This window comes from Adiantum capillus-veneris, chromosome 1 (assembly GCF_014529385.1).
Source record: "Adiantum capillus-veneris isolate H3 chromosome 1, ASM1452938v2, whole genome shotgun sequence".
NCBI classification, from domain to species: domain Eukaryota; kingdom Viridiplantae; phylum Streptophyta; class Polypodiopsida; order Polypodiales; family Pteridaceae; genus Adiantum; species Adiantum capillus-veneris.
In genome coordinates this window covers 54,058,964-54,084,900 of record NC_140931.1, presented here as the reverse complement: position 1 = coordinate 54,084,900, position 25,937 = coordinate 54,058,964, and the positions used below count along the sequence as shown (strand labels likewise).

At 40.6% G+C, this 25,937-nt stretch overlaps 2 protein-coding genes and 2 non-coding genes across 4 annotated transcripts; 2 read left to right on the top strand and 2 right to left on the bottom strand.

Annotated features, from left to right (window-relative positions):
* Positions 1–3,807: 3,807 nt before the first annotated feature.
* LOC147464778 (uncharacterized) lies at positions 3,808–5,008 on the top strand. The gene has a single exon (XM_086516560.1). The coding sequence runs from the start codon at positions 4,292–4,294 to the stop codon at positions 4,916–4,918; it is 627 nt and encodes a 208-aa protein (XP_086372686.1). The 5' UTR covers positions 3,808–4,291; the 3' UTR covers positions 4,919–5,008.
* Positions 5,009–12,086: 7,078 nt separating this feature from the next.
* Positions 12,087–12,159, bottom strand: TRNAK-UUU (transfer RNA lysine (anticodon UUU)). The gene has a single exon. It is a non-coding gene; the product is annotated as a tRNA-Lys (tRNA).
* Positions 12,160–17,470: 5,311 nt separating this feature from the next.
* LOC147464776 (uncharacterized) lies at positions 17,471–18,426 on the top strand. The gene has a single exon (XM_086516528.1). It carries the CDS (start codon positions 17,716–17,718, stop codon positions 18,337–18,339), a length of 624 nt encoding a protein of 207 aa, XP_086372654.1. The 5' UTR covers positions 17,471–17,715; the 3' UTR covers positions 18,340–18,426.
* Positions 18,427–25,505: 7,079 nt separating this feature from the next.
* TRNAK-UUU (transfer RNA lysine (anticodon UUU)) lies at positions 25,506–25,578 on the bottom strand. The gene has a single exon. It is a non-coding gene; the product is annotated as a tRNA-Lys (tRNA).
* Between the last annotated feature and the right edge of the window lie 359 nt (positions 25,579–25,937).

Below are 25,937 nucleotides of genomic sequence, written 5' to 3'. Positions count from 1 at the left end.
AATGCCTCCGCCCATTTATGGCTTTATTTTGTTTTGAAACGAGCAAAAAACGAATAACAGGGATGGGGGCAACATGAATTCCATCCCACCGGGCCCCTTGTTCGAGGTGTTGCCACGAATCTGGTTGATTATCCCGTTTTCTGCCCATTCGCTCCCCTAGCTTCTGTCCTTTTCCCGCTCTTCGGACATATTCACCCCGTGTGGGCAGCCCTTTGGATCGGACAAAGCACTAATCAATGGTTTTCGGGCTGGGCTTTCTTTCGCGGCTTCATTTCGGTTTTAAATCGCCGGGGTCCTGCGCAGGGCAGGCAACATCATTTCCCTTCTTTCCTTGCCACAGTACAGACGGCATTGCGGGGCGATCCTTTATTACGTATTATAAGAAACACTACAAAGGTAGCAATAAAGGTTAGAGGACGTGAAGGCGGAGTGGGAACGGAAGGACGCGCGCAGAATAATTGCTACCTCCCCTCCCACGCAGGGAAACGGAAAGGGGTCAATCACCCACAAGCTTTTTTCGTAACTTAGCTTTGCAAACAAAAGAATGGTAAGAAGGATAGGAATCGTTGTGACGGCGCAGGATCCACCCTGATCACCTTTGCTGAAGTCCGGTGTTGCTGAACAATACCAATGTGGTAAGGTGTTGCTAAACAAGACAATGTGCCACTTTCGTTTGCAGTCCACAATGCGCGAAAAGCGATTAGCTACGAATGGATAGGCATGGTCCAATGCCAGCGAGGGGCGTGATAGATAGATCATTGGGCCTGGCCTCGTAGTCGTAGTGCCGGTTTACGTGCTGGAATACCATGGGGAATGATGGATTTGCCATCAGCACCATCGCACGATCTTACATAGACACGTCGCCAGCGCATACCTGCTCACTAATGTACACAGTGGTAAACGGTAATCATAAGTACGTGTGTAAGATGGGCTTAGTACGAGAGGACCGGCATCGAGTCGTTGTCGAAATCATCTTCAACGAAAAAAAGTTATTAATGACCCTAAGGATTGAAAATTTCCTAAAAGCGAGAAAGACCTAACTTTTACCTTTTTAGTGACTAAGTTAGCGACTGACGCAAAATACACTCTTGCAGACACCAAAAATAGTGCAATTTACGAAAAAGACAGTAATTAGCCCTTCGCCAATCCGTTTGTATCATGGGTAATTTGGTAACCACATCTATAGTATAAAAAACATTTCTTTTGTCTTGACCTAGACCATACGATCTGAGGCTAAGCCCCTGCCCTGCTACGTGCCATTTAGTTTAGAAAACGTAAGTTATAGCAAGCGTAGCTCTGGAATTTTGGGTGGGGAGCCAGAGCGTAGCGATAAGACTGTTTCTTTACTTTTTTTTTGTTTTTTTATAATTATTATTAATTACAAAATGACGCTTGTAAGAAAAGGTAAGCAAAATCAACGTTTTAACTAATCCTTGGAATGGAACGGTTAAAGATTTAACCTTATCCTAACTCACAAAAAAGTAGCATAATTGGCATATTTAAGATGTACGGGTTTTTTGAGTTGAGGTGGATAACCAATCTATCCGATTGGTTCGTAAGACAGCCGCAGAAGCGATAGCACCGGAGAGCTCAATTACCTTTCATGCCCTTTCACTGGTTTTCACCATCCTAGCTTTCTTTCACTTTTTAGTGATAGTGATTTTATTTGTTTTTTTTTGTTTTCCCTCTTTTTTTTGCATTATAATATATGATTTCGCGGTGGTTTACGTAGGGTCCTATCGACCCATAGAACTCTACGGAAAGTGTAGACGGAAGTACAGGAGTAGTGTTGACGGAGGGTGTTGGCATTTTTGTTTTCGCCGTTGTTTAATCATAAAACACAAAGAACAGCCATGAATATTAGTATTAATAACCGCAAAACAAAGTTTTAAAGTAACAATGAATTTAGGTTGTTGTTTTAATTTTAAAAAGCCCCCAACAAACTCCCCGCAGGCTCCAACCCCTGGCCCAATTAATGAGGTTCCCCCCATTAACCTACCGCCAGCAGAAATTCGCCCATTTGAAACCGAACTTACTTTATCACACTGGGTTAAAGAGACGGCGCCGTCAAGTACATCCGCGGTGCCGCCGCAGGCTGCAGAGACAGCAGAGATAGTCAACCTTGCTTCACCTTTCGAATTCTTAAACTTTACTGTAATTTACATGATCGCCTTGGCCTTGATCATTCTAGCAGTCATTTACAGAAAACGTATAAACTTTTTAGTGTAAAGATGGCTCTTTTTCACGAACCACAAAGATATAGGGACTCTATACTTAATCTTTGGTGCTACGGCTGGAGTAATGGGCACATGCCTTTTGGTATCAATCTGTATGGAATCAACATAACCTGGCCACTAAATTCTTAGTGGAAATCATTAACCTTATAATGTGTTAATAATTGCTTACGCTTTTTTAATGACATCCCTTCCGGTTACGCTGGCGATGATAGGTGGATTTGGTAACCGGTTTGTTCTGATTCTTACAGGTGCACCCGACATGGCATTTCCATGATTAAATAATATCTTATTTCGGTTGTCGCCACCTTCGTTGTTGCTTCTATTAAGCTTAGCTCTAGTAGAGGTGGGCAGTGGCACTGGGTGGACGGTTAAAAAAAAAGGCCGTGCCCTGTGGAGACGTGGGGAACAGTAATTCCGCTCGATGCGGGAACGTCCTCGCTACAAAGAAAGAAGCCAAGCCGGGCCGCAGACCTTGAAAATCCAAACTACTGTATAAATCTTTACCACGAAAGGACAACCTGCTTGGGGGATTTGCCCTCCCATCAGAGACTCAATGCGGAATATCTATCACTCCGCGGATGGCTCGTAGGTATGACAGATAAAGATAGCTGTTTTGGCATCATGCTCTAAGACGCAAGTACGGCTTAAGTATCCTTATTGCCTAAAGCAAGTACGATCCATGGTTTACTACGTTACGTCAGGAAGATGCTTGATGTAGGGTTTGTCGATGCGCATAAGATCATGGAAGTGTATTAAATCGAAGGATGCTAGCTAAGCCATCTGCTATAAGAATAATTGGGAAAAGTTTGAACTGAGAGATTGGATTCTCCAGAGCAAGGGAAAAGCTTTGTGACAGGGTGATGGATAAAGGTACAGTCTAATCCATACGGAAACATATGGCGTATAGTATTGAGTGAACATAACGCTGCTGAGGCTATTTAACACATGTGCTATCCCCCTTTGAGTAGTATAACCAGTTATTCTGGAGGAGCTGTTGATTTAGCCATTTTCAGTCCCTACCTATTAGGTGTTTTCTCTATTTTAGGCTTCATTAATTTTATAACCATTATCCTTAACACGCGTGGGCCTGGAATGACCATGTATAGATTACTTTTATTTGTTTGGTTTGTTTTAGTGACAGCATTCCTACTTTTACCATTCCTTCTCGTGCCGGCAGGTGCAACTACCATGTCATCAACCGATTGAAACTCTAATATCACTTTTTTTGACCCTGCTGGAGGAGGGGACCCTATCTCATACTAGCATCCTCCTTGGCTCCCTGGTTATCTAGAGGTTCATATCCCCATTCTATCAGGATTTGGTATCATTAGCTACATTGTTTCTACTTTCTTCAGAAAACCTGTTTTTGGTTATTTAGGCATGGTGTATGCCATGATTAGTATTGGAGTTCTCGGATTTACTGCTTGGGCTTATTATACGTTTACTGTAGGCTTAGACGTGGATACACGTGCCTACTTTACGGCGGCCATCATGACTATCGCCGTGCTTACTGGAATCAAGGTTCCTAGTCGGATTGTTATCATGTGGGGAGGCTCGATATAATACAAAACACTCATGTCATTTGCAGTAGGGTTTATTTCTCTGTTTACTATAGGAGGACTTACTGGTATAGTTTTGGCTAATTCCGGGATAGACGTTGCTTTATACGATACTTACTACGTGGTTGCATATTTTTATTATGCATCTTTTATGGGAGCTGTTTTTGCCTTATTTGTAGGGTTCTATTATTGGATAGGTAAAATGCCTGGTCTTTAATACCTAGAGACTTTGGGTTAAATTTATCTTTGGATTACTTTCTTTGGAGCGAATCCGACTTTCTCTCTCATGCATTTCCTAGGTCCTTCGGGTATGCCATGTCGCATCCCTGATTATCCAGATGCTTACGTTGGATGGAATGCTTTAAGTAGTTTCGGCTTTTATGTTTTCGTATTGGGGATCCCTTGTTTTTTTATAGTAGTTTTTAAAACTTTGAGCGATGGGAACAGGTGTGCTCCAAGTCCTCGGGCTGGTGAATAGAATTCAACCATATTTGAATGGATGGTCTACAGTCCTCCAGCTTTTCATACTTTCGGAGAACTTTCAGCTATCAAGGAAACCACAACCGTTTCGAGAGATCCCCCGTGGTTTTGTTGATGCCTTTGCCAGTCGGGAATGTCGATCTCGGTGTAGTCGATTTGTATCGTCCAGTGATCAATCGACTTCATGCAGAATCTCCTTGGAGATATGCATTCGATCATTGCGAAGAGCTCAAAACCGTCATTGAGACCTTTCAACAAGGGCGGCTATTAAGGCCTGAAGATACTTATGATTTCATCCAACAACTGTATCCCGAACAGTTGAACTCGTTATTAGGGTCAATATTTAGCAGTATTCGCCCTAACTTGGATGTATTTGCTAAAGCACAATACTTAATAGTATCTAAAACTTTGGAAGAGCAAAGTTCGAATTGTTTCTTAAAATTCATTAACATTACACACCGTACAGTAATAGACATGGGAATTGCTATTCCCGATCAGGATTTAGATCAGATTATTGCGACTGTACTTCCACAGGTTCGTCCAGAATTCACCGTAGCTGTTACTAACGACCTTTTGGTACACATCATACCGCTGTTTCACACTTACGAGAAATTATTAGCCTTCATAAGTTTCTTAACTTAAATGGTTTAATATAAATGAGTACAAAACAGAACTTGAAAATACAAACTAACGCTGGGGGAAGGTCCGATCCCTTCCCTTCCCGGAGGTATGGCTGAGCGGCTTAAGGCATTGGTTTGCTAAATCAACATACAATACATTGTATCATGGGTTCGAATCCCATTTCCTCCTACACTTTTCCTTGATGATTATGCTGAAGTACAGTACAGAATCGAAAATTACAAGACGCTCTTTCCCTATGATATGATGGCCAGGCCGTTAAGTAAATCAGAGCTAGGTTTAGTCGCTCTATGAATGGCCAGGCTATTAAAGGTCCAAGTCTTCTTTGGCCTTTTTTTAAAAGTTATCGTGCACTGATTGAAGCGTAATTCCGTCCGTTCTTTACGCACCGCACGTATTTCCTATTAAGCTTTCTTCAAAGAGCCTCGCTTGATAAATGTCAATCCTTTGCCTTTCGCCATTCGTAACTTGATCAAATGACACCATAATAGCTCGTAATTGTAGAGCTGCTAAGAGCATAGTTATATGTAAAGAGACTCACAAGTTATCGTCGTCATCTTCTTTTCACGGGTTTCATTATTATATAGGTTTGTCCTGTTTTTTTTAAACAAAACACAAAAAAGCTATTGCTTATATGTGCGTGCCTATAGCCCTTTTTTTTATAGAGTTTAGACTTGAAAAAACCAACTAAGACACGGCCCCATTTCGTCACACTGTCGAGGCTGTTTGCTAAATGTTATAAAGTAAAGATGTGTCGTTGCAGCAGTAATAGTTCATGAATCTTTTCTCGGTTCACTATTTTAATTGTATCTAGGAAGGAAAGAAGCCAAAAAGGAAGCCTTAAAGCCATTTGCAAAACAGAAAGAAAAAGGTTATGGATACAAGAGATGAAAAACCCAATGCGAAAAGAAAAGTCAAACAAAAAACATGAACTTCGAACCCGCTTTTATCCCTATTTCTGAATTTACCCCTATTCCTCTCTACTTGGGCATCAGTTTGCTACTTTCCCTAATCCTAGTCGGTGCCTCTTTTGCATTTGCTTTAAAAGGTCCGGCTTATCTAGATAAATTGTCAGCTTACGAACGCGGTTTTGATCTATCCGGTGATGTCAGAAGTCGTTTTGATATATGATTTTATTTGGTCTCTCCTCTATTCATTATCTTTGATTTGGAAGTGACTTTTTTGTTTCCTTGGGCAGTATCCTTGAATAAGATTGGTTGGTTTGGATTTTGGTTCATGATGGTGTTTGTATGGATTCTGACCATTGGATTTATTTACGAATGGAATAAAGGCGCTCTGGATTGGGAGTAATCGACACTGAAGAGTTGAGCTCCAATGAAACAGATGCTTAATAAATGCTAGGGCCGCACGCAAGAATACTCAAAAGAACTATTATTACTATCATGGCTAAGCGACTCTCAGTTATTAAATAGCCTTTATTTTCTATACTTAACTAGCATTTGATAGATCATCTAATTCTAAGCAATATAAATTATTGGTGGGGGTTTGGTTCGTTAGCTGGTCCTTGTTTAGTCATTTAGATTATTACTGGCGTCTTTTTGGCTATGCATTATACACCTCATGTCAATTTAGCTTTCAACAGCGTAGAACACATTATGAGAGATGTAAAGGGAGGCTGGTTGCTTCGTTACATGTATGCCAATGGGGCCAGTATGTTTTTTACTGCAGTTCATATTTATATTTTTTGTGGTCTGTATTATGGAAGCTATACTAGTCCTAGAGAATTCATTTGGTGTCTCGGAGTGGTCATCTTTTTATTAATGATTGTTACTGTTTTTATAGGCTATGTACTCTCTTGGGGTTAAATGAGCTTTTGGGGAGCTATAGTAATTACTAGCTCAGCCAGTGCCGTACCTAAAGTAGGAAATACCATAGTTACTTGGCTTTGGGGTGGTTTTTCCGTAGACAATGCCACCTTAAATCGTTTTTCTAGTCTTTATTACTTGCTCCCTTTTGTAATTGCAGGCGTTAGTCCTATCTATTTGGCTGCGTTGTATTAATACGGATTCAATAATCCATTGGGTCTAAAGTCTTCTGTGGATAAAATCGCTTTTTATCCCTATTTTTACGCTAAAGATTTAGTAGGTCGGGTAGCATTTGCTATTTGTTTTTTCATTTGGCTCTTCTATGCACCTAATGTCTTAGGACACCCTGACAATTATATGCCTGCGAATCCGATGTTCATTCTGGCTCATATTGTACTAGAATGGTATTCCTTATCAATTCATGCTGTTTTGTGAAGTATCCCTAACAAATTAGGAGGAGTGGCCGCTATAGGACCAGTCTTTGTGTCATTATTGGCCCTACTTTTCCTTAACATTTCCGCAGTACGGAGTTTAAGTTTTTGACCAATTTACTAAAGAATGTTTTGCTGTCTTTTACTTGATCGCTTACTTTTAGGTTGGATTGGATGTTAACTAGTGGAGGCACTATACGTTATTACTGGATAAATGGCTCTTTTATTCTTTTTTCTTTATTTTATTATCATGTTTCTTTTTGAAAAGCTGGAAAAGTTGTTTTTGTATTTACGTAAAATAATAAAGAAAACTGAAGGAGATGTTTTGGAAGAGAAGAAAACAGAATTAAGTAACACTGCTCTTTTTTTGCCTTTCTTCAGTTGTCCCGGCCTCCCGCACTTTTTCATATCCTTTGAGCCGGTGGCCGTTCTAAAATTAGTATTCCTATTCTTTATAATTATAGTATTTCTTTTCTTTCTCATCTCTAAAATGGCCCCCCTTCCTCCTATCCTTGAGTCGCCGAGCAGATCGCCGGCTGGTGGAAATGGAAATAACAACAACAACAAATGCCGCCTTTGTCGATTTGTGAAGGCACTCGCTAAGCAGATCAAAGGATGCTTCTGTGGCGGCGGCAGAGGCTAAGAGTAGTTTCATGCATTATAGGTGGCGGTTCAAAAAAAAGGTAAAGTGAACATGTAATGAGCTGGAGTCGAGAGCTGTTAGACACTTTAGCGGCACACACCCCACCCCACTGCAAGGCAAACTCAAACGATCTCTTCCAAAACATAAGATACTTCGCCGAGCCAATGCTAGACGCTTAAGCATATGGCTAAGCGACCCTACTATCGGCTATGACAAGGTCATCGCCTAAGATCGCTTAGAGGAAAACTAATCACTATGCCCATCCATGGCATGCGCTTGCTGGACCAGGTGAACACTCCCCAAGAAGAAGAGAGTGATTCGTTTTGTAGCAAATAGAACTTTACGATGACAGGGATACTGTTAAGACACCCTATACAACAACAGCTACATTAGAAACAACAACAACAAAGCTAAAGCCAAATTATAAGCTTCAACCACCGTTTAGCCCTTTTCGATCTAGCGCACGCAAAAATCCTATATTCTACGTACATATTACGGTGCTATGCGTGCAACATGTCTTGTATACAGTGAAACTTCTCTTATTATATTAGGTACCGATTTAATACCGATTTAGTCTAGTAATCGCGGTATCTAAGAAGTGTTACCTACTATTGGATTTGAACCAATGACTCTCGCCGTATGAAAACGATACTCTAACCCCTGAGTTAAGTAGGTTGGGCTTCCAGTCTTATAGCAGCCTGTTCTATCGAGCCTTGAAAGTCTTTGCCATTAAATCGATTTTCTGTTAAAAAGCCAAAGCCTCAATTTTGCTTATGTGTCAGATGCTATCCCTTTTAAATGTGGTATCAGCAAGCATAAATGCTTTAAGCCTGGGCCAGGCGTACAGCGGCCCTGTCACCAACTTACAGACCAGCAGTAGACCGTGCAATGTACACACCACTGCAGACAATGGCCACATTATTGATGACTCATCACTAAGTGCAATTCTAGTGAGATTAACTAAGCCACTGGCTCTGCATTTGTATTATGTGGCTTGCAGGCAAATGAAAGCATGGAATATATAGAAAAATCTCTACAGGCTGCCAAAGATAAAGAGGCTTTCTTACATTACCCTGCCATTATGGAGGGTCTTAATCCGATAATAGACGATACTAATCTTACCAGTGTGATACATGGCTCTACGTGGGATGGGACACCCTGCCTTAGCCTCCCATGTTGACAATCCTTGAATAGCCCTAAGTAGTAAATACTGCATAGTAGGGGTAATAGTATACTGCTTTATAGGACCCCAAAGGAGACTTAAAGCCTTACTTTGGACCGAAGGGAGCTGCTATTAGATTGAAGGAAGCTCTGCTTCGATTAAATTGAATAAAACCGCCCATTTGCAATGCATTATTATTAAGCCTTGCTTTGGACTGAAGGGAGCTGCTCTTAAACTGAGTGAAGCTCTGCTTCGATTAAATTGACTCGTTGCACTGCATATGTCGGTGGGGATTTCCAGCTCAATGAACCCCAAAGTAATTATCTCGCGCATTAACAGTAGGGCCGGCAATAGCGTTAGAAAAGCACTAGTCGAGCTCACCGCATCAATTGCAACTAGGTTGCTGCAGCTCTTGAAAGGCAGGCACCTAACAATCCTAAAAGTTATCGTATTGTGCAATCGTAGTAGGGAAGGGTTATAGAGAGTGCCTAGAATACGAGGAATTTTAAAGACACAGTAACGGAAAGCTGTAATCAAATTCTTTTTTATCCGTCCTTTTATCAAAATTAACGTAGTTGTGTATAAGCCTGAAGCAATGGCATAGTTCACTAAAAAATCCCCAAGACCAATCGTTAAAAATAATGAATTGCTGTTGCTGTTAACAGCATCTAACCAACCAGGTAACCACAAGCTCCGACTGGCATTACATTACTTGCCGGACTATCTTAGAAGATAAAAGCACGTCAAAACCATACGAAGCTTTACTATGAGCCAATTGGATCCACTGAGCAAATACAGGTTCAATTAGAATCTGTTTTTCCGGAGTCCTAAAGAAAAGGCCAATATGACGTCGTTGTAAACAGAAAGACCTAACGTATGAAACCCCAAAAAGAAGCTAGCCTAACTTAAGTAAGATATTATTGCTTCTTTGTGCTCTAGCATTCTTGCTAAGACATTATCTCTATTTTGCTTAAAATCGTAATCTCTGAAAAAACAGATGGCTCCGTTTTAGCTTTTGCCATAATAAACCCGGCAATGTATTAGTGATGTGTATATAGCGCGCGCGGCTTGGGTTGTAAAATCCTGTGCTATGAAAGCATAAGCGGGTAGGAAATACATATATTGCGCGACGAGGGAAGTGATGACCTTCAAAACAGCTAAAGCGAGTCCCAATTGAAAGTGAAGGGAATTCTTCATCGTATCGTAAAGTCCCTTGTGTCCACGTCCCAACCTGCCTCCTGGGGAAATAGAAGCATCTAAAATTTCCTTCATGCTATATCCAATACCTTTGTTAGTCCTGTACTACTGGCCAGCAATTACAAACACAACGGCTATTGCCAAGTAGTGATAAGCAATATCAGTTAACCACAAACTTTGAGTCTGCAAATGCTAACTTAAAAAAGTTAGAATAGCTGTTTCCACCCCGCACAGTGCTATTGAACAAATGAGTGTTGGAGTCGGGATTTTGTGCATAAACGCTCCACTGACCCGAAAAAAACGGTCCTAATCCCTGGGGATGCGAAGCGGTAGTTAATAAGTCGTTCCATCTAACATGTCCGCCCTTCGCTTCGGGAATAGCTACATAAACCAAATGGCCTATCCAAGCCTTTGAACTCACTTCAAAGAATCCCGAAAGGTGGTGATTAAGCCGAGATTCAGCCTTTTTGATCCGAAAAATGAGCGTTGGCTAACGTCTACGGGCTTGAAACTCTGCGTAGATGGAATGGCTGCTGTGGATTGAATCTGCGGTTCATCGAAGCCGCGAACAGGATAGGTGACAATGTATGCAGAAACGAAAAGGATGTGTAGTACAGGGCCAGGCACAACGGGAGCCGGCTAACAAGTTTACTTCGGTCCGTAACCTTACGCTTGGTTGGGTCGTCCCTTGCCCCACAGCCCAGTGGCCCTGTTGAGCACAAGGCCTCGTTAGTGAGCGCCGACTCGCGGATAGAGCCCGCTTTTTTGCCCATTCGCGCCAGGCCCTGCAATCAATAATCCTAGGCCGCTTTGGCTACGAAATGAAACGATGCAAAGGCTAGACAATCAATGATCCGGTAACCTTACCCATATTACGCTAATAGGCAAGGACTGTGGGCCTTCAAGATCGCTCTGCTCTAGCTTACCTTTGAACAAGCCAGCAATGCACTCAGGGAAAAGCGAGTCATTGTAGCCAGGTAGAGAAGGGCTTTGCCCTTTCGGTTAATTTCGAAGTAGCGAAAAGAAATTGTCAAAAAAGAACGGCAAGAATCTTTGTCTTACCTTTCGACAACGCCATCCTTTATTTAATCTATTCGCTTTAAAGTTCATTTTGCTTCGCTTGCGTGAAAAGTTTAACCATAAACTTATAATTTAAGTCTTTACTATGAAATAAAGACAATAATCCCAAATCAAAAAAAGAAAGGGTCGTAGATTGAATCAATAAGGATCTAGAGGCCAATTGGGTCCATTCAAGCTCGAAGGGTCACGCCTTAGAGAAAGAATGGTATAGTTTGGGCATAAAAAGTGAATTTCATATAAAACTGCAATTAAAAACCCGGATGCCCGCACAACTAAGAATAGGTGACTTGCTTAAATCTAAAGAACCAGGTAAAGACAAGTATGATGGCATAAAAACTAGTGCAGTTCCCTTTACAAAAAGTCCCTCCAGTTTACGATACGCCAGTTCCAGAGGGAAATACTTCCTTTTCGAACCCTCAAGCACAGCCCAAGGATTGGGTGTTTTTTCTTTTTTCTGTCGTTTTTCAAAGTTTATGATTTTGCCTTGCATTTTAAAGATTATTCCACTATACCATTACAACGCGTTGTGATTGGCTCGGTATGGCGCAGAAGGGGAACCAACAATAGCACTACGACTACGAGGTCAGGCCCAATGATTTCTCTATCTATCACTAAGGAAAGCAAGCAAGCCAGCTTTCCCCTCCGGTCGGCGGCAGTTTAGCAAGCGCGCTTTCAAATGGATGATGTTAAGGCTACAAGTGGATGCAAGGGGCAATTTAACTGCACAACCTAGCCACTATAGATGGCCCCTTTAACACAACCAGGCCGAAGCGGAGTGATCTTTTTTGCACACAAACAAACATAATCATTACATTACTATAAGTCTCAAGTCTGGGTGTAGCAGGACTTGAACCTGCGACCATTAGATTAAAAGCCCAATGCTCTACCAACTGAGCTATGCACCCAAATGTTATTGCATTATTATTGCTATTAATTAGCAATGAAATAGATTACAGATTCTATGTAGTAATTAAACAAAAAAGAACAACTCTGGCTTGAGCATATCACGATGGCATTATAGTAGTATACATAAATGAATGTTATCTAGGTAACTATCGCCAAGATTCCTTAGCCTCATTTGCTTCATGTCAACCATTAATACTGAAACAACAATTTTGCCAATACAATAGCCAAAATTTCAACAATGGCTTAGTAATGTTTTATAATAACTACGTAGCGGGGTCCCCATTCTTGTTTCGGATTAGCTCAGTCGGTAGAGCAGTGGACTGTTAATCCATGGGTCGCAAGTTCGAGTCTTGCATCCGGAGAAAATAACTAAAACACCGTGTAAAGTTTAATTTCATGCACGGTTCTAAATGAGCGGAAAGATCGAAAATCTCCTTTTCGACTCTGACTCTCCTACACCAGTCGTTGCTTTTTTTTTTGTTACTTCTAAAGTAAGCAGCTCCTTAAGTTTCTTTGGCTTAATTTTCCTACATTTCCCTAACAAGTGGCATATGGTAGTAGGATTATTGGCCACTTTCTAACATAATATTAAAAAACAAAATTGCCGTTACTCAAATAAGCAAACATGAAACGTATGCTAGCTTATCCCTCTATAAGCCAAATTAATCTATTATGATTGGAGTATTTGTTGCAGACACCGAGGTTAATGCAAGTATAATAACTCATACGTTTATTTATATACTTATGCACCTAGGAACTAAAGCTTTAACTTAACTGCTCTATGCCAACACCGTCTGTAAGGACCGGACAGTATTGCTTCCCCTCTGGGGTTCGGCTTTAGGCCAATTCTGGATCTCCTCTACCATCTTGCCTTTGTTTTTTGCCTTTCTTTCCTTCTCTTTCTCTTCTATTCCTGAAAAAGAAGCAAAAGCAGCTGTTTCATCACATCAGGAGGTTGGATTGTTTTTGGCTCGAGAAGACGCAAGGCAATGGAGTTTTGCTTCAAGTTCTTCGTTTAAAAGCACTATAGCACTTATGTTCCTCTTAATGGGAATAAAACATTTTCATGTTTTGACGGCTTCACCCTTTCTCTGCCTGGGCTTTCTGTGGCATGACATCTCATTCGCTAGAGATTTTCTAGCTTGACAACCACATCACTCTTAATTTAACTTTTTACGGCTACTTAATTTAAATGTGAAACATGGTCGTATCTCATTCGGCTAGAGACTTTATTGCCTGATATCTCATTCGGCTAGAGACTTTATTGCCTGATATCTCATTCGGTTAGAGAATAAATTGCCAGATATCTCATTCGGTTAGAGAATAAATTGCCAGATATCTCATTCAGCTAGAGAATAAATGGCTTGTTGCTCTTTCTACTAGAGAATAAACAGTGAAACTTATAAAATAATTACTATTAACCATGATTTACTCTTCTTTTATCCCAAAAGCTTCTTATATTATGCAGTTTAAACGCTGCAATTACTATTACGATCGTATTGATTTACGGCCCATTTACCCCTCCAACACAAATCTATAGCTATTCCCTGCATCTTACTAAAACGTATTACTCTAACCATAGCTATTCCTTGCATCTTACTAAAACGTATTACTCTAACTATACTTTTAACCCCAATTTAAGTGTTTTAAAACCTTATAATTGTTTAAAAATACATTTATTAAAAAAGAAACTTAAAAACAAAACAAACAACAAAGCTTTAAAATAGGCGTGTGTTAATAAGGTGGAATAGGATAGATCAATAAGCACTAATGCCCAGAGCTGAAACCATATATCCCAACCAACTGAGACATGGTAGAATAAGCACCTTTTTAAGATCTTTTAGGCAAGAGCTAACGCAGCACCTAACTAAAAAGGCTGTTATCTTACCTACCCAGGAGATGACGCGTCTTGTCTCTTACAAATGAAGTTTTCCCTTTTTTTTAGCGCATTTTTTATAAGGGTGTTTCTATAGCATAGTTATGCTAGCACGCAAAAAAGCTCATGCCTAAGTAAAGCGGTTAGCTAGCAAAAAAAAGCAAGCTGTAGGCAAAGACAACAAAAGCCTACCTACCCTACCATTTTACGTTGGGTGTCGTTGGATAACCAAAACATTTGGTAGAGTTTCTTAACCAATTTAGGGCCTTAGCCCCAGACCAGTAGATCTGGGTCAAGACACAAGATAAGTTTTTTATACTATAGATGTGGTTCCCAAACTACCCTGCATTCTATTCTATGTAACCCATGTTGTAATAAACAAAACAAAACATACAAAAACTAAGCCAACAACCATGCTCAAAGCCTTAAGAAGAAAAATGACAATAAAAAGAGTCGAAGCCATAATAGGCCGTTGCTGTTTATCGTTTTGTTATAACGCTAATTTACAGGTCGCAAGCAAGATTGTTGCCGATCAACCCGTCCCGTTGCTGTCGCAGGTAATGGAGGAATTCAAATTGCTTTCCCTTCCCATTCTTTTTTTTCTTGAATTATTTGTTTACTTACATTTCTGTTGTGATAATAGTTTTGTTATTGTCATTTTCACAGTCATTTCCTTTAGACATACAAACGTAAGTTATAAAGATGGCTCTTTTTTACGAACCGGTCTTTTTTTTTTACTTTTTTTTTTTTTAATAATTATTATTAATTACAAAATGACGCTTGTAAGAAAAGGTAAGCAAAATCAACGTTTTAACTAATCCTTGGAATGGAACGGTTAAAGATTTAACCTTATCCTAACTCACAAAAAAGTAGCATAATTGGCATATTTAAGATGTACGGGTTTTTTGAGTTGAGGTGGATAACCAATCTATCCGATTGGTTCGTAAGACAGCCGCAGAAGCGATAGCACCGGAGAGCTCAATTACCTTTCATGCCCTTTCACTGGTTTTCACCATCCTAGCTTTCTTTCACTTTTTAGTGATAGTGATTTTATTTGTTTTTTTTGTTTTCCCTCTTTTTTTGCATTATAATATATGATTTCGCGGTGGTTTACGTAGGGTCCTATCGACCCATAGAACTCTACGGAAAGTGTAGACGGAAGTACAGGAGTAGTGTTGACGGAGGGTGTTGGCATTTTTGTTTTCGCCGTTGTTTAATCATAAAACACAAAGAACAGCCATGAATATTAGTATTAATAACCGCAAAACAAAGTTTTAAAGTAACAATGAATTTAGGTTGTTGTTTTAATTTTAAAAAGCCCCCAACAAACTCCCCGCAGGCTCCAACCCCTGGCCCAATTAATGAGGTTCCCCCCATTAACCTACCGCCAGCAGAAATTCGCCCATTTGAAACCGAACTTACTTTATCACACTGGGTTAAAGAGACGGCGCCGTCAAGTACATCCGCGGTGCCGCCGCAGGCTGCAGAGACAGCAGAGATAGTCAACCTTGCTTCACCTTTCGAATTCTTAAACTTTACTGTAATTTACATGATCGCCTTGGCCTTGATCATTCTAGCAGTCATTTACAGAAAACGTATAAACTTTTTAGTGTAAAGATGGCTCTTTTTCACGAACCACAAAGATATAGGGACTCTATACTTAATCTTTGGTGCTACGGCTGGAGTAATGGGCACATGCCTTTTGGTATCAATCTGTATGGAATCAACATAACCTGGCCACTAAATTCTTAGTGGAAATCATTAACCTTATAATGTGTTAATAATTGCTTACGCTTTTTTAATGACATCCCTTCCGGTTACGCTGGCGATGATAGGTGGATTTGGTAACCGGTTTGTTCTGATTCTTACAGGTGCACCCGACATGGCATTTCCATGATTAAATAATATCTTATTTCGGTTGTCGCCACCTTCGTTGTTGCTTCTATTAAGCTTAGCTCTAGTAGAGGTGGGCAGTGGCACTGGGTGGACGGTTAAAAAAAAAGGCCGTGCCCTGTGGAGACGTGGGGAACAGTAATTCCGCTCGATGCGGGAACGTCCTCGCTACAAAGAAAGAAGCCAAGCCGGGCCGCAGACCTTGAAAATCCAAACTACTGTATAAATCTTTACCACGAAAGGACAACCTGCTTGGGGGGATTTGCCTCCCATCAGAGACTCAATGCGGAATATCTATCACTCCGCGGATGGCTCGTAGGTATGACAGATAAAGATAGCTGTTTTGGCATCATGCTCTAAGACGCAAGTACGGCTTAAGTATCCTTATTGCCTAAAGCAAGTACGATCCATGGTTTACTACGTTACGTCAGGAAGATGCTTGATGTAGGGTTTGTCGATGCGCATAAGATCATGGAAGTGTATTAAATCGAAGGATGCTAGCTAAGCCATCTGCTATAAGAATAATTGGGAAAAGTTTGAACTGAGAGATTGGATTCTCCAGAGCAAGGGAAAAGCTTTGTGACAGGGTGATGATAAAGGTACAGTCTAATCCATACGGAAACATATGGCGTATAGTATTGAGTGAACATAACGCTGCTGAGGCTATTTAACACATGTGCTATCCCCCTTTGAGTAGTATAACCAGTTATTCTGGAGGAGCTGTTGATTTAGCCATTTTCAGTCCCTACCTATTAGGTGTTTTCTCTATTTTAGGCTTCATTAATTTTATAACCATTATCCTTAACACGCGTGGGCCTGGAATGACCATGTATAGATTACTTTTATTTGTTTGGTTTGTTTTAGTGACAGCATTCCTACTTTTACCATTCCTTCTCGTGCCGGCAGGTGCAACTACCATGTCATCAACCGATTGAAACTCTAATATCACTTTTTTTGACCCTGCTGGAGGAGGGGACCCTATCTCATACTAGCATCCTCCTTGGCTCCCTGGTTATCTAGAGGTTCATATCCCCATTCTATCAGGATTTGGTATCATTAGCTACATTGTTTCTACTTTCTTCAGAAAACCTGTTTTTGGTTATTTAGGCATGGTGTATGCCATGATTAGTATTGGAGTTCTCGGATTTACTGCTTGGGCTTATTATACGTTTACTGTAGGCTTAGACGTGGATACACGTGCCTACTTTACGGCGGCCATCATGACTATCGCCGTGCTTACTGGAATCAAGGTTCCTAGTCGGATTGTTATCATGTGGGGAGGCTCGATATAATACAAAACACTCATGTCATTTGCAGTAGGGTTTATTTCTCTGTTTACTATAGGAGGACTTACTGGTATAGTTTTGGCTAATTCCGGGATAGACGTTGCTTTATACGATACTTACTACGTGGTTGCATATTTTTATTATGCATCTTTTATGGGAGCTGTTTTTGCCTTATTTGTAGGGTTCTATTATTGGATAGGTAAAATGCCTGGTCTTTAATACCTAGAGACTTTGGTTAAATTTATCTTTGGATTACTTTCTTTGGAGCGAATCCGACTTTCTCTCTCATGCATTTCCTAGGTCCTTCGGGTATGCCATGTCGCATCCCTGATTATCCAGATGCTTACGTTGGATGGAATGCTTTAAGTAGTTTCGGCTTTTATGTTTTCGTATTGGGGATCCCTTGTTTTTTTATAGTAGTTTTTAAAACTTTGAGCGATGGGAACAGGTGTGCTCCAAGTCCTCGGGCTGGTGAATAGAATTCAACCATATTTGAATGGATGGTCTACAGTCCTCCAGCTTTTCATACTTTCGGAGAACTTTCAGCTATCAAGGAAACCACAACCGTTTCGAGAGATCCCCCCGTGGTTTTGTTGATGCCTTTGCCAGTCGGGAATGTCGATCTCGGTGTAGTCGATTTGTATCGTCCAGTGATCAATCGACTTCATGCAGAATCTCCTTGGAGATATGCATTCGATCATTGCGAAGAGCTCAAAACCGTCATTGAGACCTTTCAACAAGGGCGGCTATTAAGGCCTGAAGATACTTATGATTTCATCCAACAACTGTATCCCGAACAGTTGAACTCGTTATTAGGGTCAATATTTAGCAGTATTCGCCCTAACTTGGATGTATTTGCTAAAGCACAATACTTAATAGTATCTAAAACTTTGGAAGAGCAAAGTTCGAATTGTTTCTTAAAATTCATTAACATTACACACCGTACAGTAATAGACATGGGAATTGCTATTCCCGATCAGGATTTAGATCAGATTATTGCGACTGTACTTCCACAGGTTCGTCCAGAATTCACCGTAGCTGTTACTAACGACCTTTTGGTACACATCATACCGCTGTTTCACACTTACGAGAAATTATTAGCCTTCATAAGTTTCTTAACTTAAATGGTTTAATATAAATGAGTACAAAACAGAACTTGAAAATACAAACTAACGCTGGGGGAAGGTCCGATCCCTTCCCTTCCCGGAGGTATGGCTGAGCGGCTTAAGGCATTGGTTTGCTAAATCAACATACAATACATTGTATCATGGGTTCGAATCCCATTTCCTCCTACACTTTTCCTTGATGATTATGCTGAAGTACAGTACAGAATCGAAAATTACAAGACGCTCTTTCCCTATGATATGATGGCCAGGCCGTTAAGTAAATCAGAGCTAGGTTTAGTCGCTCTATGAATGGCCAGGCTATTAAAGGTCCAAGTCTTCTTTGGCCTTTTTTTAAAAGTTATCGTGCACTGATTGAAGCGTAATTCCGTCCGTTCTTTACGCACCGCACGTATTTCCTATTAAGCTTTCTTCAAAGAGCCTCGCTTGATAAATGTCAATCCTTTGCCTTTCGCCATTCGTAACTTGATCAAATGACACCATAATAGCTCGTAATTGTAGAGCTGCTAAGAGCATAGTTATATGTAAAGAGACTCACAAGTTATCGTCGTCATCTTCTTTTCACGGGTTTCATTATTATATAGGTTTGTCCTGTTTTTTTTAAACAAAACACAAAAAAGCTATTGCTTATATGTGCGTGCCTATAGCCCTTTTTTTTATAGAGTTTAGACTTGAAAAAACCAACTAAGACACGGCCCCATTTCGTCACACTGTCGAGGCTGTTTGCTAAATGTTATAAAGTAAAGATGTGTCGTTGCAGCAGTAATAGTTCATGAATCTTTTCTCGGTTCACTATTTTAATTGTATCTAGGAAGGAAAGAAGCCAAAAAGGAAGCCTTAAAGCCATTTGCAAAACAGAAAGAAAAAGGTTATGGATACAAGAGATGAAAAACCCAATGCGAAAAGAAAAGTCAAACAAAAAACATGAACTTCGAACCCGCTTTTATCCCTATTTCTGAATTTACCCCTATTCCTCTCTACTTGGGCATCAGTTTGCTACTTTCCCTAATCCTAGTCGGTGCCTCTTTTGCATTTGCTTTAAAAGGTCCGGCTTATCTAGATAAATTGTCAGCTTACGAACGCGGTTTTGATCTATCCGGTGATGTCAGAAGTCGTTTTGATATATGATTTTATTTGGTCTCTCCTCTATTCATTATCTTTGATTTGGAAGTGACTTTTTTGTTTCCTTGGGCAGTATCCTTGAATAAGATTGGTTGGTTTGGATTTTGGTTCATGATGGTGTTTGTATGGATTCTGACCATTGGATTTATTTACGAATGGAATAAAGGCGCTCTGGATTGGGAGTAATCGACACTGAAGAGTTGAGCTCCAATGAAACAGATGCTTAATAAATGCTAGGGCCGCACGCAAGAATACTCAAAAGAACTATTATTACTATCATGGCTAAGCGACTCTCAGTTATTAAATAGCCTTTATTTTCTATACTTAACTAGCATTTGATAGATCATCTAATTCTAAGCAATATAAATTATTGGTGGGGGTTTGGTTCGTTAGCTGGTCCTTGTTTAGTCATTTAGATTATTACTGGCGTCTTTTTGGCTATGCATTATACACCTCATGTCAATTTAGCTTTCAACAGCGTAGAACACATTATGAGAGATGTAAAGGGAGGCTGGTTGCTTCGTTACATGTATGCCAATGGGGCCAGTATGTTTTTTACTGCAGTTCATATTTATATTTTTTGTGGTCTGTATTATGGAAGCTATACTAGTCCTAGAGAATTCATTTGGTGTCTCGGAGTGGTCATCTTTTTATTAATGATTGTTACTGTTTTTATAGGCTATGTACTCTCTTGGGGTTAAATGAGCTTTTGGGGAGCTATAGTAATTACTAGCTCAGCCAGTGCCGTACCTAAAGTAGGAAATACCATAGTTACTTGGCTTTGGGGTGGTTTTTCCGTAGACAATGCCACCTTAAATCGTTTTTCTAGTCTTTATTACTTGCTCCCTTTTGTAATTGCAGGCGTTAGTCCTATCTATTTGGCTGCGTTGTATTAATACGGATTCAATAATCCATTGGGTCTAAAGTCTTCTGTGGATAAAATCGCTTTTTATCCCTATTTTTACGCTAAAGATTTAGTAGGTCGGGTAGCATTTGCTATTTGTTTTTTCATTTGGCTCTTCTATGCACCTAATGTCTTAGGACACCCTGACAATTATATGCCTGCGAATCCGATGTTCATTCTGGCTCATATTGTACTAGAATGGTATTCCTTATCAATTCATGCTGTTTTGTGAAGTATCCCTAACAAATTAGGAGGAGTGGCCGCTATAGGACCAGTCTTTGTGTCATTATTGGCCCTACTTTTCCTTAACATTTCCGCAGTACGGAGTTTAAGTTTTTGACCAATTTACTAAAGAATGTTTTGCTGTCTTTTACTTGATCGCTTACTTTTAGGTTGGATTGGATGTTAACTAGTGGAGGCACTATACGTTATTACTGGATAAATGGCTCTTTTATTCTTTTTTCTTTATTTTATTATCATGTTTCTTTTTGAAAAGCTGGAAAAGTTGTTTTTGTATTTACGTAAAATAATAAAGAAAACTGAAGGAGATGTTTTGGAAGAGAAGAAAACAGAATTAAGTAACACTGCTCTTTTTTTGCCTTTCTTCAGTTGTCCCGGCCTCCCGCACTTTTTCATATCCTTTGAGCCGGTGGCCGTTCTAAAATTAGTATTCCTATTCTTTATAATTATAGTATTTCTTTTCTTTCTCATCTCTAAAATGGCCCCCCTTCCTCCTATCCTTGAGTCGCCGAGCAGATCGCCGGCTGGTGGAAATGGAAATAACAACAACAACAAATGCCGCCTTTGTCGATTTGTGAAGGCACTCGCTAAGCAGATCAAAGGATGCTTCTGTGGCGGCGGCAGAGGCTAAGAGTAGTTTCATGCATTATAGGTGGCGGTTCAAAAAAAAGGTAAAGTGAACATGTAATGAGCTGGAGTCGAGAGCTGTTAGACACTTTAGCGGCACACACCCCCACCCCACTGCAAGGCAAACTCAAACGATCTCTTCCAAAACATAAGATACTTCGCCGAGCCAATGCTAGACGCTTAAGCATATGGCTAAGCGACCCTACTATCGGCTATGACAAGGTCATCGCCTAAGATCGCTTAGAGGAAAACTAATCACTATGCCCATCCATGGCATGCGCTTGCTGGACCAGGTGAACACTCCCCAAGAAGAAGAGAGTGATTCGTTTTGTAGCAAATAGAACTTTACGATGACAGGGATACTGTTAAGACACCCTATACAACAACAGCTACATTAGAAACAACAACAACAAAGCTAAAGCCAAATTATAAGCTTCAACCACCGTTTAGCCCTTTTCGATCTAGCGCACGCAAAAATCCTATATTCTACGTACATATTACGGTGCTATGCGTGCAACATGTCTTGTATACAGTGAAACTTCTCTTATTATATTAGGTACCGATTTAATACCGATTTAGTCTAGTAATCGCGGTATCTAAGAAGTGTTACCTACTATTGGATTTGAACCAATGACTCTCGCCGTATGAAAACGATACTCTAACCCCTGAGTTAAGTAGGTTGGGCTTCCAGTCTTATAGCAGCCTGTTCTATCGAGCCTTGAAAGTCTTTGCCATTAAATCGATTTTCTGTTAAAAAGCCAAAGCCTCAATTTTGCTTATGTGTCAGATGCTATCCCTTTTAAATGTGGTATCAGCAAGCATAAATGCTTTAAGCCTGGGCCAGGCGTACAGCGGCCCTGTCACCAACTTACAGACCAGCAGTAGACCGTGCAATGTACACACCACTGCAGACAATGGCCACATTATTGATGACTCATCACTAAGTGCAATTCTAGTGAGATTAACTAAGCCACTGGCTCTGCATTTGTATTATGTGGCTTGCAGGCAAATGAAAGCATGGAATATATAGAAAAATCTCTACAGGCTGCCAAAGATAAAGAGGCTTTCTTACATTACCCTGCCATTATGGAGGGTCTTAATCCGATAATAGACGATACTAATCTTACCAGTGTGATACATGGCTCTACGTGGGATGGGACACCCTGCCTTAGCCTCCCATGTTGACAATCCTTGAATAGCCCTAAGTAGTAAATACTGCATAGTAGGGGTAATAGTATACTGCTTTATAGGACCCCAAAGGAGACTTAAAGCCTTACTTTGGACCGAAGGGAGCTGCTATTAGATTGAAGGAAGCTCTGCTTCGATTAAATTGAATAAAACCGCCCATTTGCAATGCATTTATTAAGCCTTGCTTTGGACTGAAGGGAGCTGCTCTTAAACTGAGTGAAGCTCTGCTTCGATTAAATTGACTCGTTGCACTGCATATGTCGGTGGGGATTTCCAGCTCAATGAACCCCAAAGTAATTATCTCGCGCATTAACAGTAGGGCCGGCAATAGCGTTAGAAAAGCACTAGTCGAGCTCACCGCATCAATTGCAACTAGGTTGCTGCAGCTCTTGAAAGGCAGGCACCTAACAATCCTAAAAGTTATCGTATTGTGCAATCGTAGTAGGGAAGGGTTATAGAGAGTGCCTAGAATACGAGGAATTTTAAAGACACAGTAACGGAAAGCTGTAATCAAATTCTTTTTTATCCGTCCTTTTATCAAAATTAACGTAGTTGTGTATAAGCCTGAAGCAATGGCATAGTTCACTAAAAAATCCCAAGACCAATCGTTAAAAATAATGAATTGCTGTTGCTGTTAACAGCATCTAACCAACCAGGTAACCACAAGCTCCGACTGGCATTACATTACTTGCCGGACTATCTTAGAAGATAAAAGCACGTCAAAACCATACGAAGCTTTACTATGAGCCAATTGGATCCACTGAGCAAATACAGGTTCAATTAGAATCTGTTTTTCCGGAGTCCTAAAGAAAAGGCCAATATGACGTCGTTGTAAACAGAAAGACCTAACGTATGAAACCCCAAAAAGAAGCTAGCCTAACTTAAGTAAGATATTATTGCTTCTTTGTGCTCTAGCATTCTTGCTAAGACATTATCTCTATTTTGCTTAAAATCGTAATCTCTGAAAAAACAGATGGCTCCGTTTTAGCTTTTGCCATAATAAACCCGGCAATGTATTAGTGATGTGTATATAGCGCGCGCGGCTTGGGTTGTAAAATCCTGTGCTATGAAAGCATAAGCGGGTAGGAAATACATATATTGCGCGACGAGGGAAGTGATGACCTTCAAAACAGCTAAAGCGAGTCCCAATTGAAAGTGAAGGGAATTCTTCATCGTATCGTAAAGTCCCTTGTGTCCACGTCCCAACCTGCCTCCTGGGGAAATAGAAGCATCTAAAATTTCCTTCATGCTATATCCAATACCTTTGTTAGTCCTGTACTACTGGCCAGCAATTACAAACACAACGGCTATTGCCAAGTAGTGATAAGCAATATCAGTTAACCACAAACTTTGAGTCTGCAAATGCTAACTTAAAAAAGTTAGAATAGCTGTTTCCACCCCGCACAGTGCTATTGAACAAATGAGTGTTGGAGTCGGGATTTTGTGCATAAACGCTCCACTGACCCGAAAAAAACGGTCCTAATCCCTGGGGATGCGAAGCGGTAGTTAATAAGTCGTTCCATCTAACATGTCCGCCCTTCGCTTCGGGAATAGCTACATAAACCAAATGGCCTATCCAAGCCTTTGAACTCACTTCAAAGAATCCCGAAAGGTGGTGATTAAGCCGAGATTCAGCCTTTTTGATCCGAAAAATGAGCGTTGGCTAACGTCTACGGGCTTGAAACTCTGCGTAGATGGAATGGCTGCTGTGGATTGAATCTGCGGTTCATCGAAGCCGCGAACAGGATAGGTGACAATGTATGCAGAAACGAAAAGGATGTGTAGTACAGGGCCAGGCACAACGGGAGCCGGCTAACAAGTTTACTTCGGTCCGTAACCTTACGCTTGGTTGGGTCGTCCCTTGCCCCACAGCCCAGTGGCCCTGTTGAGCACAAGGCCTCGTTAGTGAGCGCCGACTCGCGGATAGAGCCCGCTTTTTTGCCCATTCGCGCCAGGCCCTGCAATCAATAATCCTAGGCCGCTTTGGCTACGAAATGAAACGATGCAAAGGCTAGACAATCAATGATCCGGTAACCTTACCCATATTACGCTAATAGGCAAGGACTGTGGGCCTTCAAGATCGCTCTGCTCTAGCTTACCTTTGAACAAGCCAGCAATGCACTCAGGGAAAAGCGAGTCATTGTAGCCAGGTAGAGAAGGGCTTTGCCCTTTCGGTTAATTTCGAAGTAGCGAAAAGAAATTGTCAAAAAAGAACGGCAAGAATCTTTGTCTTACCTTTCGACAACGCCATCCTTTATTTAATCTATTCGCTTTAAAGTTCATTTTGCTTCGCTTGCGTGAAAAGTTTAACCATAAACTTATAATTTAAGTCTTTACTATGAAATAAAGACAATAATCCCAAATCAAAAAAAGAAAGGGTCGTAGATTGAATCAATAAGGATCTAGAGGCCAATTGGGTCCATTCAAGCTCGAAGGGTCACGCCTTAGAGAAAGAATGGTATAGTTTGGGCATAAAAAGTGAATTTCATATAAAACTGCAATTAAAAACCCGGATGCCCGCACAACTAAGAATAGGTGACTTGCTTAAATCTAAAGAACCAGGTAAAGACAAGTATGATGGCATAAAAACTAGTGCAGTTCCCTTTACAAAAAGTCCCTCCAGTTTACGATACGCCAGTTCCAGAGGGAAATACTTCCTTTCGAACCCTCAAGCACAGCCCAAGGATTGGGTGTTTTTTCTTCTTTTCTGTCGTTTTTCAAAGTTTATGATTTTGCCTTGCATTTTAAAGATTATTCCACTATACCATTACAACGCGTTGTGATTGGCTCGGTATGGCGCAGAAGGGGAACCAACAATAGCACTACGACTACGAGGTCAGGCCCAATGATTTCTCTATCTATCACTAAGGAAAGCAAGCAAGCCAGCTTTCCCCTCCGGTCGGCGGCAGTTTAGCAAGCGCGCTTTCAAATGGATGATGTTAAGGCTACAAGTGGATGCAAGGGGCAATTTAACTGCACAACCTAGCCACTATAGATGGCCCCTTTAACACAACCAGGCCGAAGCGGAGTGATCTTTTTTGCACACAAACAAACATAATCATTACATTACTATAAGTCTCAAGTCTGGGTGTAGCAGGACTTGAACCTGCGACCATTAGATTAAAAGCCCAATGCTCTACCAACTGAGCTATGCACCCAAATGTTATTGCATTATTATTGCTATTAATTAGCAATGAAATAGATTTCTATGTAGTAATTAAACAAAAAAGAACAACTCTGGCTTGAGCATATCACGATGGCATTATAGTAGTATACATAAATGAATGTTATCTAGGTAACTATCGCCAAGATTCCTTAGCCTCATTTGCTTCATGTCAACCATTAATACTGAAACAACAATTTTGCCAATACAATAGCCAAAATTTCAACAATGGCTTAGTAATGTTTTATAATAACTACGTAGCGGGGTCCCCATTCTTGTTTCGGATTAGCTCAGTCGGTAGAGCAGTGGACTGTTAATCCATGGGTCGCAAGTTCGAGTCTTGCATCCGGAGAA